Raw genomic sequence first — 14067 nt, forward strand, 5'->3', positions numbered from 1 at the left:
CTGCTGCAGTTACGGCTGTTTTTCCAAACGATTGCTGTGAAGAGATATTCGATATAAACCCCAGTGCAACTTCCAAACGGAGGCCACAATACGTCTCGTAACGCTAATATGTGGCAGGAAAAGCGGCAGGAACAGTACAGCCACACTGGAGCCCCACTGCAGCCCCACCGGAGCGAAGCAAACTGCGCCTTTAACGGAGCCTCCTAAGGCGAGTGGGCGCGCTGGGCGTACAGAGCCGCGCGCATGTAACATGCGCGCACCCGAGCCGTGTGGGAACACTTCAAAATCTGTGGACTTAAATTTATCAAGGAAGCACTTGCAAAAGGGCGTATGCTTGGGGCGAGTGGACTCTGATCAGGTACTTAACCCGTTTTTCCGTTCATTTATTCACATTAGGAGTAATGTCTGGAGGTGGATGAGGACTAGAATTGAAAATTCCCTTTGCAGAAATACCGGCATGGAAGTGCAGAGGCCCGGAGCTAGCTAGCGTTATATTTCTCAAGACAATGAAATGAAGCCGACGATAACTTTTGTCATTAATTAACGAGTTACTGTTTGGAAATATCACTGTTGGTGAACGTGTACGGCAATACGGTATCGGACCGGACGATTTTTGTTGCAAATGATTAGCGGAAAATATGGTGGCCGCCCGACGGCGAGAGCTGGTTTCTCAGCGGTGTCTCTTAGTCATTCTCACCGGGCATCGGTGCAGTGCGAGCCGCTAGAGGGATACGGGACATCCTTGTGCGGCAATGCGACAGCCGGGCTCGGTGTCTGCAAAATTGCTTCCGAAGCTGGCGTCAAAATGGCTTACGGCTGATGCTGAAAACCGTGCCATTATATCTTATTATAGCCGGAAAGTGGCAGTAAATGACACCTGGACGGCAGTGTTGCTGAGACGGTGTATAATATTTATACCCAAACTGCTTAAAGTATCGGAAGCTTTTATTTATTTTCGGTATTTTTGGTTGCTGGCATATTAGGCATTTTCTAAGCCCTTAGTTTATTTGTTGAGCGGGTCGCAATGTTGAAGTTTGCTACGGTGCAAGTTCATCGCCCTGCCCAGGGGTTTTTGGTACCCTTCGGATTAGGTTATATGGAATTTTATGGCACTTTTGAGCGTTTCTATTGATTCGGACTCGATCGGGATTGTGATTCGCCGAGCGCGACGGACCATGTGACTCGCCTACACCTGCTGGTCAATTAGCTACATACAGTACCTGCAGTACATGAAGTAAATAACAGTATTATGTTAGTGTTCACTCATACATACATAACTATCACAGTGCGATACAAAAGATGCTTTTGTTTAAAGCAGCTCCGATCTGCCAATAGTCCATACCTATAGATATTAAATTAATATTTTTTCTAAAATTTTATTCAAACAGTGATTGCAGTGTTTATTGCATTATTGCTGTTTCACAACATGAAATGTAATATGTAAAGTATAAACTGTTGTGAGATCAAATTAAAATTTGTTTAGGGGTTTGAATGGGCAGTGACCGCCCCAATCAATATTATATTGCTGATTTCATATGTATTGAAATTTTTAAACAAATTTTGCTGAAGAGCATTTCAGGTCTACATTTAAAGTAAAGACAAGGGCTGTAACAGTGTGAACACATTCGCACACATTGTGTGCCTTTCAGTTGCAGCATTTTCAGTCTGAAACAAGTAATGAAATGAATTAACACATTTCTTCACATGGAACCTAAATTCACAAGTAGATGTTAAACATGGAAAACATCGAGCCAAGTGTGGCTTTGAGTTGGTTACAGCTAGTACTAGAGAACTCAAAGCCCCTCCCACATCACTTAAATCAGTTGTTTGGGAACATTTTGGCTTCATAATAAACCGATATGAGAGAGCGTGAGTGAGTAAGTAAGACTAATAAGACTAAGAATGTCTGTCTGCTTTGTTATACCAAACTAGAATGTTTTTCTAGGAACACATACAACTCATTTTTGACTACATCATCTAAAACCAACACAGTGGCACAAATCAGTTTGTTTAGATGTTCTTAGGAAGAGGTATAGAGATGTACTGCCCTCTTATTAGACTACATTTTGAAAAGAAAGGGGTCAAAAATTACTTGTCTACATAGCATGATCATATTTTGTTATGTTTGTGTATGTGTGTAAGTAAATTAATATTGACAAATGATGTACTTTTTAAATGTTTTTCAGGGTGCAAATATGGCTTAAAACATCAGTGGAATGACAACATCCAACCCAAGCACATTAGAATGTTCCTGAAGAATGTTCTGCCTGCATTTGCAATGCATACAGAATGGAGATCCTACGGTCCTGCTAGAAGCTTTAGCATGCCCTCGTGCTTTGATGACTCAAGCAGTGTCACATCTACCACTAGCACTCTGATCCCTGGGAAAGTCCAGATGATTATTGACAGCCTAAGAAGCACCCAGTCCTCTCTCGACATGAATGAGGAGAATGGTGGAACTCTCCAGACAGGTGAATCCCGGGCCCCTGATTACAATGGAAAGACAAGCCATGTTGTACAGAAGGCAAGACAGAGGGGGGGAGTGAGTGTTGACAGAACACAGAAACAAAATGCAGAGGCCTTAAAGTTTGAATCCCAGAGCCAGGATTCTGATAGTGATGACTCTGTGGACAGAGGAATTGAGGAAGCAATTCAAGAGTATCTGAAGGAAAAGGGTGACCCCAAACAGAGCATGAAGTTAAACACAAATCCACTTCAGATGTCCAAACAGCTGAAAAAAAACTTTTCTTCATCAGAAACACAGAAATATTTGGATAGGAATAAAATCCTAACTGCCAGTAACTATGCTCCAAAAAATCTGAAAGCAAGCTACTCAATGACTATGGAAAGAAAACCTTTCCACAAGGAAAAGCATGATGGGAATAGTCTCCCTATTCCCAACAGAACTGATGTCAACAAGACTCAAGTCATCAGAAATACAGCTGACATGATTTCACTGTCCAAAAAAGTTCAGCCTCCTTCAGTAGTCAAAGAGGAAAAGACACCAGAATCTAGCAGTGATGATGGCATCGAAGAGGCTATTTGGCACTACCAGCTGGAGAAGAACAAGAAACATGAAGGCTCCCGAACAACATCCAAAGTCTTTCAAGCCAAAGAAGAGTCTGATTCCAGTAGCGATGATGGCATTGAAGAAGCTATTCGGCACTACCAGCTGGAAAAGCAAAAGGAAAAGCATGAACATACCACAAAAGCCTTTAAACCTTCTCATCCTAAGCCTACCCAAGTAGGTAAAACTGCCGCACTGAGTTCAGAAAAACCTAGTAATCAAGCTTTCAAAAAACAGAAAACGTCATCCAAAAGAAAGATTACTGAGAAGCTGCCTAAAAGTACAATTCCATCAGCTGTGGTTCTGGATCAAGTGGACACACCATTTGACAACAAGGTGTCTTTATTTAAGAATAACCCTATTTTGCCTCTTGAAACTCCACTTCCACTGAAGGTAAACACAACGGCTGAACTTATGTGTGCCGAGGCTATACTGGACATTTCTAAAGCTGTTATGCCTCGGTCCTTTGAAGAAACTTTATCTCCTTCAAACCCTTGTATTGAGTCTCCATCTTTACCCACTGAGGACTGCCCTAACTGGTCTGATAACAAAAGTAATGATGGCTCTGTTGACAGTGATGATGGCATTGAGCAGGAAATAAGGAAATTCCTAGAATCAAAGGCACAAATGCATAAGCAGCAGCTTGTTGACACAAAACATGAGAAAAATCAAGATGACATCTGGCAGAAGAACGCTGACTCGCCACAGAACAAAAAGCTAAAGCCTGCTTTACCCCGTAAAAGAAAACGCAAGGAAGACAACTTTAAAGCTGTCCAGAGGGAGGCTCCAGAACAAGGGATAAAAGAAGCAGTGTCTCAGACACAGTGTGATGGAATCATTGGCATTCAAGCTTCTGGAAGTGTTATAGATGCTTTTGTTGCAATTGATTTGACAACAAAAAGTGCAGAAATTATGAAAAATCCTGAGCAAAAGTGCTATCCTGAGATTCTAAATAATGCTACTGGTTCAGTACTTAATGAAGGAGATTCACCTTTAGAAAGTGTAAAAAATGAAGTATCGGAATCAACAATATGGACAGATAGATTGGGAGAGAGTGGAGACAAGAGCAGCTCATTAGATAGTGATGAAGATTTAGATGCTGCAATAAAAGATCTGCTAAAGACCAAAAGAAGACTGAGAAAGAAGACAAAGGACAAGAAGGTGAAATCAAGGAAAAAGTTTCATTCTGGTAATATGGAATTATCCCATGAGGAAGACTCTGAGAAAAAGAAAATTCTTGTTGAAAGTAAAATCGGTACCATCCCCAAGAACTGTGATGAAACATCTAAACATACTGTAGTTAATAAACGCAAATTGAGCAATGTGAGCTCAAAGCTCATAAATAAGAAGGTGAAACCCTGCACTAATTTAGATAAGAGTGGTGATGCACAAGAGCAGGCTGGTGTGGAAATGTTTGCAGGTTGTGCATCTCAAATAGTGGAAGACAGTAGTTCTGTAGACAGCGATGACAGCATTGAGCAAGAGATCAGGAAGTTCTTGGCGGAGAAGGCAAAGGTGTCCACAATGAGCATAAGTACCGAGGAGTTCAGAAACAAAAGTGTCAGCACTACCGATTTCCCACTGCAAAGGAGTATGTCGTTGGAAGCTCAGCAGGCTGAGATTTCTCCTACCTTAAAGGCTCCATATTTTGAACTGTCTGAGAGATCTGGATCTGAACAGGACAGAAGTCAAGATGGACAGATGCTACAAAGTACACCTGATTTTTATGTTTCTCAATCCAGTAAAAATGATCAGGCAGGTAGGGAAGTGGATGCTCCTAAAATGCAAAAGAGAAGCATAATGACTTTGGAGGAGAGTAGGACTCCGAGTATCAGGCCAGAGATGGAAATGTGCAAATCAGAACAGAATTTCACCTCTAACTGTATCACAGAAGCTGGACCGATAAATCAAGTAATTCCTTCAGCAGAAATGTCGCCTTTTCAGTCACAGAGTCAGAACCTGTTCTGCTATAGCAAACTCAGCCCACATAGTGACAGGAGTGTCAATGTGACCAGTGCAACCAATTTGCAAAGTGCAGTCATCAAGGATCAAGATAAAGGTAACGGGTCTGCAAAGGAAACATGTAACATGTGCTCATTAACATGTGACTCTGAGAACATGTGCAAGCACACATTAATGAACCTTTTCAAGCGCTCCCCTGAAACTGCTTCACCTGCCAGCCTTCCATATTCCACCTGTTTGCCTAACAGGCTATTCAAGCAGGACACTGTTTCGGACCGGGGCCATCTGGAAGGCACCTCTCTGTTGGAGAACGTGGTGCAAGTCAAGAAAGAACCTTTGACATTCTCCAAAGAAGAACCCCATGAGTTCTTTTGTGTTCAGGTCAGGAATAGGGATCTCATTGGGGCAGAAGATGGGAAGAATTGCTATGGAGAAACAGTAAATAGGAAGCAAGTGGAGGGAGAGCAGGTGAGAGAGGAAAGGAAGGACTGTGTGGAGAACAGTTTTGAATCATGTGAGGAGAGAATGAGTGCTGATCAGAGGTCAGATCAGAGTCGGAATCAGCATCCTGGATTGTGAGTGCATTTTGTAACATATTAATTTGGGTTTTTCCGTTACGGTAAACCTTTGGAATGCCTTCCTTTTGAGATGTTCATTTATTCCAGCACTTTCATGCTTAGATTGCAAGAAATATGAGAAAATAAGTAGTACAGGTTTTTTGTATATTTTTACATTTCAAGGGTTATTTAAACATGTTCATACATATTAAGGTGATATTGTAAATATGCAGTTTTTTTTTAGTATTCAGAACTCAAAGACGCCATTAGTCAGTAACCTCTCTCATTCTATTCATGCTTTTTTTCTTTCCATAAATGGATGGCACGTTGACTATACATACTGTGCCATGTCTATGTGTAAAATGGGCTTATGTCTAATGTACTAGAGGGCTATTTCCATACTGGATTTCAGTACAATCCATTCCACTGTAATTGATAATTGCTAATATCCATTTGTTCTGTCCATGCCCCAAATGGAAAAATATACAGAGAAATTTCATTAAACGGTAAAATTCAGCAATCTGAAACTATGAAAACTTGTATACTTGTGGCTCACCAGGAGTTTGAGACACTCTCACTCCACTGTATCCCAGACCAAATAAGTTGATATTTTCAGTGTACAAACTGTGAGAGCTTTGTGCAGAACTATGTTCTATGTAGTACAATAATTTATAATCTACACAGATTTTGCTGTATAGTTATCAATGTATGTATTGCCAAAGTAGTATAGCATACTCACTATAGTGTTGTCAAAGCAGCTACAAACAATTTTTTGATGCCGAACCTTGTAAATGGTGGAATCTAGATTGGATGCCACTGTCACTCCTAATATAAATAATGATTTTGATACCGATTCAGTGTCTAGTTTTTGTTTAAACAAGCATATTCTCATGAGAGAGGTTTCTTTTTATACATCTTGTGCTTTTTCTTTGTATAACGATCATGCTTTGGTCGGTAGTCCGGTATATGTCTGTAAAAAGCTTAAATGTGTTTTTTGCATATGTTACAAGTATATGCTTGAACTTATCAAAGGACCAATAATGTACATTTATGTTAAACTTGGCAGGTGAAATGAAGATTTCCTTATGTACAATATAACAGGGGGAAAAATAGTCACAGTACAAACTAGGATTTAATAATGAAAAGGGTGCTACAAAAATGGAACTGGTACCTAAAAATTATAGTTGAATATTGGTCTGACTAAATAGAATGATTGCCATCCCGATACAAATTATGAAACAATATTACAATTTCTTGTGCAGTCATCACAACATTTCTTACCTACTTATTATGGTTTTAGAAAGAATTCTGCTTGCTGTGACTTACATTAATCTTATTGTCTGAGTTTGCTTTTTCTGTTTTGTATGCAAGTAAACCACTACCCAGCTGGTGTTGGGGAAAATGGTGAATTCACTGATGCCAGAGTGAAAGAACAACACAGCCTGAAGACTTGGGCTGACAACAGCATTTATAAATGAGTAGTGAAACAGAGAATGAATTTTGTAGAGACCTGGTCTTCTGGGAACAAGAGGCCACTCCAATGAGAATAACCACTGTGAAATTCTCTTTCTGTGGTACACTAAAAGTTTGTGCACAGATTTGTGTTAAGATCATCTTCACCATGGCCTGGAACATCCAGAAAACTCCCTGGAAGAAGACGTGTCTGGTTGGTTCTTTTGTAGAAGAATTTCAGTACTTGTTTTGATCTTATTTTTCCAAACATCTGCAGCATTGTAAGCCTTTTAGAGATCATTAAACAAAACTGGACAGTCAGTCTGGGGGTACAGGTGTATGTCTGTATTTGTGTGTTCTGTTAGCCTCTCCAAATGAGTCAGGCGTGGACCTCTTCAGCTCTCCTTTGGCATTTCCTTATTACCTCTTCTGTTTTCCCGCTGTTACTTTTTCTCATTTAATTGTATACTAATCTGGATGGGTTAGAACAGTCATCGACATCCTTTCACTTTCTTACCAGACTATACACAATGTATTTATTTCTCCCCCCATAACTAAATCCTTCTGCTATTGAGTGATATACAACTAGCTGTAAAAAGTATCCTTCTTGCTGGTTAAAACTGGTAATGGTATGCAAACTTAGCAGGGCTGCCCTATCCATTGTTTCATCGTTTTATGTTGAGTAATGTCTGGCAGTGCTTGCCATTCCTATTTGTATGTAAAAAGTACTGTAATTTATTGCTGTTTTTACAGAACAGCCAATGAGATCAGCTGATGGGTAGCAACTCCTATGTGCATTGAATTAATTGACCATCTCTCTGTCCCACTGATTTTCATTAACAGTTTTTAATCATTCTTTTGTTGTGCTATGTGTATGGCAAAACCTTTTTTTTTGAATTCCTAATGTGAAAAAAATGTTATTTATTTTTGTTTATACAAAAGAAGAGACTTTACTGACCATGCTGTGCATTGCCAGTTTTCATAAATATTTTGCAAAAAAGTTTTCCCCTTTTCCCTGTTTGAGGAGGAAAAACATGTATGTATCTTTAAAGAGCAGCTGTCAAATAAAGAGTGAAATTATAATAAAATGTTGATAATGACTTCACCAACGACTAAACAGTTGTGCATGGGTTGCATATATTGGAGAAATCCTCATAATTTTGAGTAGGCTAATCCTGCTCAAAATGGATCGAAAATTCAGCTGCCAAAAAAAGGTCAAATTCAGAATAAATTATTAATATCTTATTTCATTAGGAGTGATGGAGGCTGGATGATATTTTGTGTATTTTCCTGTAATATAAAGCACATTGACTCTTAATCATTGGAGAGAAGAGAATCCTTAAATATTAATTTATACCGGCTTTAAAATGAGCATGGTGTTTAAATTATTTTAGCTTAATTGATTTTACTCATATGTTTGTTTTTTTTTTATTTGATGAAAAATGTTAGCTAAATGCATTTAATTGAGCAAGACATGCAAGTGTAGCTTAGGTGGCACTTAAAATTACCTCCAGAATTTATCAAATAAAATTGTCCTTTATATGGATTAATTTGCCTTACTTTGCCTCTTTTTATGGTAATGTCAAATCAAGCTCTAGTTCATACTGTAGGTTTATGTTCCCAAACAAACATAGAGGCAACACAGTGTGAGTCCCAGTGTGTATAGTTTTTACTTGTACTCCCTACACTTGCATGAGTTAATAAGTGTCTAATAAGACTGTATGTTTCTTGGGATGGATTGGTATTTCCTTCAGGCTGTGCCATGTGCTACATAAGATGAGATACAGGCTACCTTTTACTGGGCAAGTGAATTGGATTAAATGAAACAATTATGACATTTCCTTAATTATGCATTGATTTTAACATACAATATACAATGGGTCAGTGGAACCAGAATTCATAAAAAAATACATTGCTGCTTAAAAATATAATGCAGCTACATTTTTCGAATCAATGAATCATCTGCTTTAAAAAAGCTTTCAAAACAGTTGAAAAAATTCTTCACTGCACAGATATAATAATGCCATTTTTGCAGACTTGTAAAAAAAAAATGGACGTATTGAACTGTTTAACTGCCCTCATTGGGGCAAATGGTAGTACTGACAGTTGTCCCTGGCTCTGACTGTACCTGAGTGGTTCATGTCTTTGGGATCACTGGGATCGGGGACCAGGAAAACTTGGAACTGCAACTGAATCTCAGCCTACCCCTGATGTCCTTATGTCTAGGGAACCATGACACTAACTTTGCAAGATTAGCTCCCACAGCATCTGGAGTCAACGACATGTATGATGATGACTGGTCTGGACATCATCCATAAAGAGCCTGCTCTGATCCACCAGAACCCTGTAGGTGTCCATCATGTAGTGAATTTATTGTCAAACTTCATTATTAATTTAAATGTAAACAATTTGCCCCATGCCTCAGTAAATAGATTAGTAATTCATAAGAATATTTCAAATAAATCAATTTTTAAAGGGACAAGATAGTGAGCTGTTTTTTCATGTGTAATATGTGTGCAGAAAGTATGGACAGCCAGTATGCACACTCAATAACTCCGTGATGCTTCTAGCATCAACATTTCAAATCAAGTTCATCCTAACAATAAAAAGACTTTCGTGACCTTTTTTTAGTTTGTGAAACACAGAGTTGTGCACTTGTGCAACAGGTTAATATAAAGATATGTAAAGTCAACAGGAAATTATAAAGAGGTGAATGAGCTCCATGACTCCTCCCATTTTCAGAATACATAAGGTTTAAAATTTAATACATTGAGAAGAATGCATCATGCATTTAGAATAAAAATAACTGATATTTCACAGAATATGTACTCCAGTCTTCCTCTCTTAAATATTTGTATTAAACACTATAGCCTTGTTTCTGTTCTTGTGGGACTGCAATATTTTATATATAAACAAATATTTGCATTTGTATTTTAAACATCACTTTCGTTTGTTTTTGAGGTAGTTAAGAAATAAAGCTTTGGAGCGTGCACTTTAACCTGGACTATGCAGAGGATTGTGGGAAACTGAGTTTATATGACAGATAGAACTCGTATGCTACTGCACGTTCTGCGCCTGTGTTTGCCCACCAATGACATCAACTCCCGACAAGCCTTGCCCTTAGATCCCCTTGGGCCGGCGACTCGAGAAAGCATGGCGACGGGAAAGCTTGTTAAAGGTGAAATGGAACTGTTCGATTTGAATTTTACTGTGTTTTTATATGTTGTATTAACACACCGTTTAGATTGGTAAAGTACTTTTATTTTAGTGTATTTGCTTTTAAGTGACGACAGGTTTAGTTATGATCAGGGTGATTTAACGCATGTTAACGGTGGCATTTATTTGGGTTTTGTGACATAAAAATGATTACATATATAAAACGATTATGTCTGTGTTTAATTCAGCGTTTTGGAGGTTCGGCCGTCCAGCACAGTTATCGGGCAGAGTGTCCGACATCCACGCTCATGGTCGGCTATACGCATCTGCGACGGTCGCTCAGCCTGTTCACAGTGACATCCCAGGTGCACATAAGCGCCATGTTCTTGTATTCATCTCATAAAATTTGAAATGTATTGCAAATACCTGTAGGTAAGAACTAATACGCTGTAGTTTCCACTTATTTCTGTAACATTCCTATTATTCCTATTCCTACCTTTAGGTGAAAATAGAGTTCTGACTCAACCTCTCAGTCACCCGGACTTCTTCCGCCTGTCCGAACTTTTTTCCCTGAAGGATTTATTTGAGGCCAGGGTTCACCTCGGCCATAAAAAAGGCTGCAGACATCGGTATAGTAATACTTCATGCATTCTTTTTGTATATTTTTCGGCTCATCCTTTCATCCATCTTCCATAACTAATTATCTAGTACACTGTCACTCTGAAAATGAAGCCTTAGATTTAATGTATTTTAAACATTGCAAACTCAAAATGATACATTGGGCAATATGTAGTATTTGTAACATGCATTGTAAAGTAATTTACACGATTATTTGTTGAATTTCTAGCATAGCCAAGATATTGTAAGCTTCTGTTTTGGGAAAATGCTTGTTTAAAAAAACAGATTACTTCAGTTTTATCAGGCGTAACCATTGGGTGTTAATTTGTTCATTTTCAGTTATGATGTTCACATTTACAGCATTTGATGTAATATAATACAATACTTTATTGTCAGACATAAGTCTGAATTTTTTTCTTGCTAATTTTGCAGGCTAATGGAGCCTTATCTATTTGGTTGCCGCCTGGATCAGGACATTATTGACCTGGACCAGACTGTGGAGCTGCTACAGCAAGCACTGAATTTCACAGCGCACGTGGCGTACCGGGGCGGGGTGATCCTGTTTGTCAGTCGGCGCCGGCAGTTTTGTCACCTGGTTGAGAGCATGGCGAGAGACTGTGGGGAGTACGCTCACACACGCTTCTGGCGAGGGGGGCTGCTCACTAATGCCCCCATTCAGTACGGCCCAGGCGTGCGTCTTCCTGACCTCATCGTCTTCCTCTCCACCCTAAATAATGTCTTCCAGCAGCATGTAGCTATTCGCGATGCAGCTAAGATGAATATCCCCACTGTTGGAGTGCTGGACTCCAATTGTAACCCCAGTCTAGTGACCTTCCCTATCCCTGGCAATGATGACACTCCTTGTGCAGTGGAGCTCTACTGCAAGCTCTTCAAGATGACCATCAACCGCGCCAAGGACAAAAGGAGGCAGATGAATCTGCTACATGGTTTCCTAAACCCAGGTTCTGAAGAACCACATTCCTAGAACAAGTTAAAAATGTATCACGTTTATAAACAGCTACTCTGTCATCAGGGAAGGAATATTTGCAAATAATGAGTATATAAAACAACATCCTCTTCTGATTTTATGTAGCTACAGTAATATAAGGAAATCCTTTTTGTAAGCCAGAACGTTTGCTTCTAAATTTCATGGTTCCTAAAATGCCTATAACCAATACCTTTTGTCTTTCATGCCCTGTTAAATTAATGTATTTTGCATTTTATTGTCAATTTTGACCTACTGCATGTAATGTGGGCTTGTTTTATTACCCATTTAGAGTGTATCGCGTCAAAAAAACATTAGTGACCTGTATGCTAATGTGATGTCCTGAATGAAAAAGGTTATGTACAGTTGTGTGTAGAACAATAAATACATCTGGTTGAACTAAAACTGTTGAATTTTGCATAGTAGGGCTTGGTCTACTTGAAGTACAACATGATGCACTGGGGAAAATGTCCGGCAACCCTACAACTTTATCCTGTTGTATGGAGCCCCCTAGTGTCAGATGTGGAAAAAAGAGCTGTTCTCATGTCTGTGCTCCTGATTTGTAATTAGATCTGCACTAGGGGGTTCTGTACTAGTCCATGTTCTCTGAAAAACAAATCCAGTTACGTGCACACAGTTTATAAAACCATATGTACGGATTACAAAAGTATGGGTGTGTGGTAAATCCATAGGCACAGTTTATAAATCTCTGGGCACTGATAATTACAATTACTACTACATGTAGATTAGTGTGACTAAGACAAACTTCTTTTTGCAATTCAAAGTAAAAGTAATTTGGCCAATAGTACCAACACCATTACAAGAAATACACTAGAACTTTTTGTTGTTAGAGGTCCAGTTCAGGAGATCCGCAAATTAGCTGACCACAGAAGAGTAACACAGTGCTTTCTTTTTGTAATATCCTTATTTCTTTGAAGAAACTAGATGATGCATGTCATGCAGCGTTGAGGTCTATAACTGGTGCAACAGCAAGAACACATCACTGGAAGCTATATGAGATGGTGGAGTGGACCTCAGTACATCTTAGAAGGAAAATGCATTGCCTGGTTATTATTGCAAAGGCTTTAATGGGCAAATTACCTCAGTACATATGTAGTTTGCTGACATTCCACACCAATGCATACAGAACCCGCTCCTCAGTTAAACTTCTCCTTCAGCCTCCCACCACATGCACAGAACTGAGCAAATCCGGCTTTTGTTCTTATGCACCACGAGTGGAACATACTACAAAATATATTGAATTTAGACTCCTTGCCTTCTCTGAATGTGTTTAAAAATTTCTTAAATTCTTAGCTTAAAGAACAGTGTCATCGTTTCATATAAATTAATTTAATTCTATGCGCTTTTGGAGAGTATTTATATGTGTTTTAGTTTGTGTTCATATTAATCATCTCTGTGTGTATGTTTATGAAACTATGAAACTTTTGTCTTTTCTTATTTGCTGTCATGTTGGCCAGGACGTCCTTGAAGAGATATTTTATCTCAATGGAACCTTCCTGGTAAAATAAAGGATAGATAGATAGATAGATAGATAGATAGATAGATAGATAGATAGATAGATAGATAGATAGATAGATAGATAGATAGATAAATACAAGTCACCATCGCCGAAGGTTTAATCGCTTTGTACGGTTTGTCCTTCGCGCTTGCCGTAGTCCGTGTACTATAAAGTCTGATGTAAAGACGCTGCTGTCCTCTTTCCGGCGGGGACTGCGGGTGTAGGTCAGTTTGAGATTTCCTTGATCGCTAAGCGTGTCGGGTTGCAGTCACGTACTGTTATTTAACTCTTTTGTTAAGCAGTTCTGCAAAACGCGATGTTAAATATACGTATTCTAGACTTAATTCGGCGCGCAATCAGACTTGAAATCTTGGCTGACTCTTATGTTAGCCCTCCTGCCTGTTCAAAAACTTGGGCTTTGTTTGAACGGAATTTGTCCATATAGTTGAAATGCTCAGGCATTGGGTGCCGTTTATTATGTATCGTAAATACTAATGTATTAACGTTTGGTGTACAAGATGGATGGATAAAGATTGGTAAACTGGATTATTTTTTGCACTCTTAAATGCGAAAGCCGCCACTAGAGGCGTTGCAGTGCGGTTTTCGGTGTCGCATTTGCTTCATTAGTTGGCGGAAAGTAAACTAGAGCTATATCTACGCCCAGTTCTTAAATGAATGGGGACTCGGCATGACTGTTAGCTCGACATCAAAGTTACGTGATGCATGTAAATCCTCGATCCATATGTTTTCA

General features: G+C 39.1%; 2 protein-coding genes and 1 non-coding gene across 3 annotated transcripts; all 3 read left to right on the top strand.

Annotated features, from left to right (window-relative positions):
• Nucleotides 1-212: 212 nt before the first annotated feature.
• Nucleotides 213-8143, top strand: ppp1r26 (protein phosphatase 1, regulatory subunit 26). Its single transcript, XM_049018873.1, has 2 exons — nt 213-358; nt 2187-8143. The coding sequence occupies exon 2, from the start codon at nt 2246-2248 to the stop codon at nt 5606-5608; it is 3363 nt and encodes a 1120-aa protein (XP_048874830.1). The 5' UTR covers nt 213-358; nt 2187-2245; the 3' UTR covers nt 5609-8143.
• Nucleotides 8144-10084: 1941 nt separating this feature from the next.
• On the top strand, nt 10085-12202 carry mrps2 (mitochondrial ribosomal protein S2). Its single transcript, XM_049018908.1, has 4 exons — nt 10085-10216; nt 10443-10559; nt 10697-10823; nt 11245-12202. Exons 1-4 carry the CDS (start codon nt 10093-10095, stop codon nt 11795-11797), a joined length of 921 nt encoding a protein of 306 aa, XP_048874865.1. The 5' UTR covers nt 10085-10092; the 3' UTR covers nt 11798-12202.
• Nucleotides 12203-13889: 1687 nt separating this feature from the next.
• Nucleotides 13890-14024, top strand: LOC125746932 (small nucleolar RNA SNORA17). The gene has a single exon (XR_007399108.1). It is a non-coding gene; the product is annotated as a small nucleolar RNA SNORA17 (small nucleolar RNA).
• The last annotated feature ends 43 nt before the right edge of the window (nt 14025-14067 follow it).

Source organism: Brienomyrus brachyistius, chromosome 7 (genome assembly GCF_023856365.1).
Source record: "Brienomyrus brachyistius isolate T26 chromosome 7, BBRACH_0.4, whole genome shotgun sequence".
In the NCBI taxonomy this organism is placed as follows: Eukaryota; Metazoa; Chordata; class Actinopteri; order Osteoglossiformes; family Mormyridae; genus Brienomyrus; species Brienomyrus brachyistius.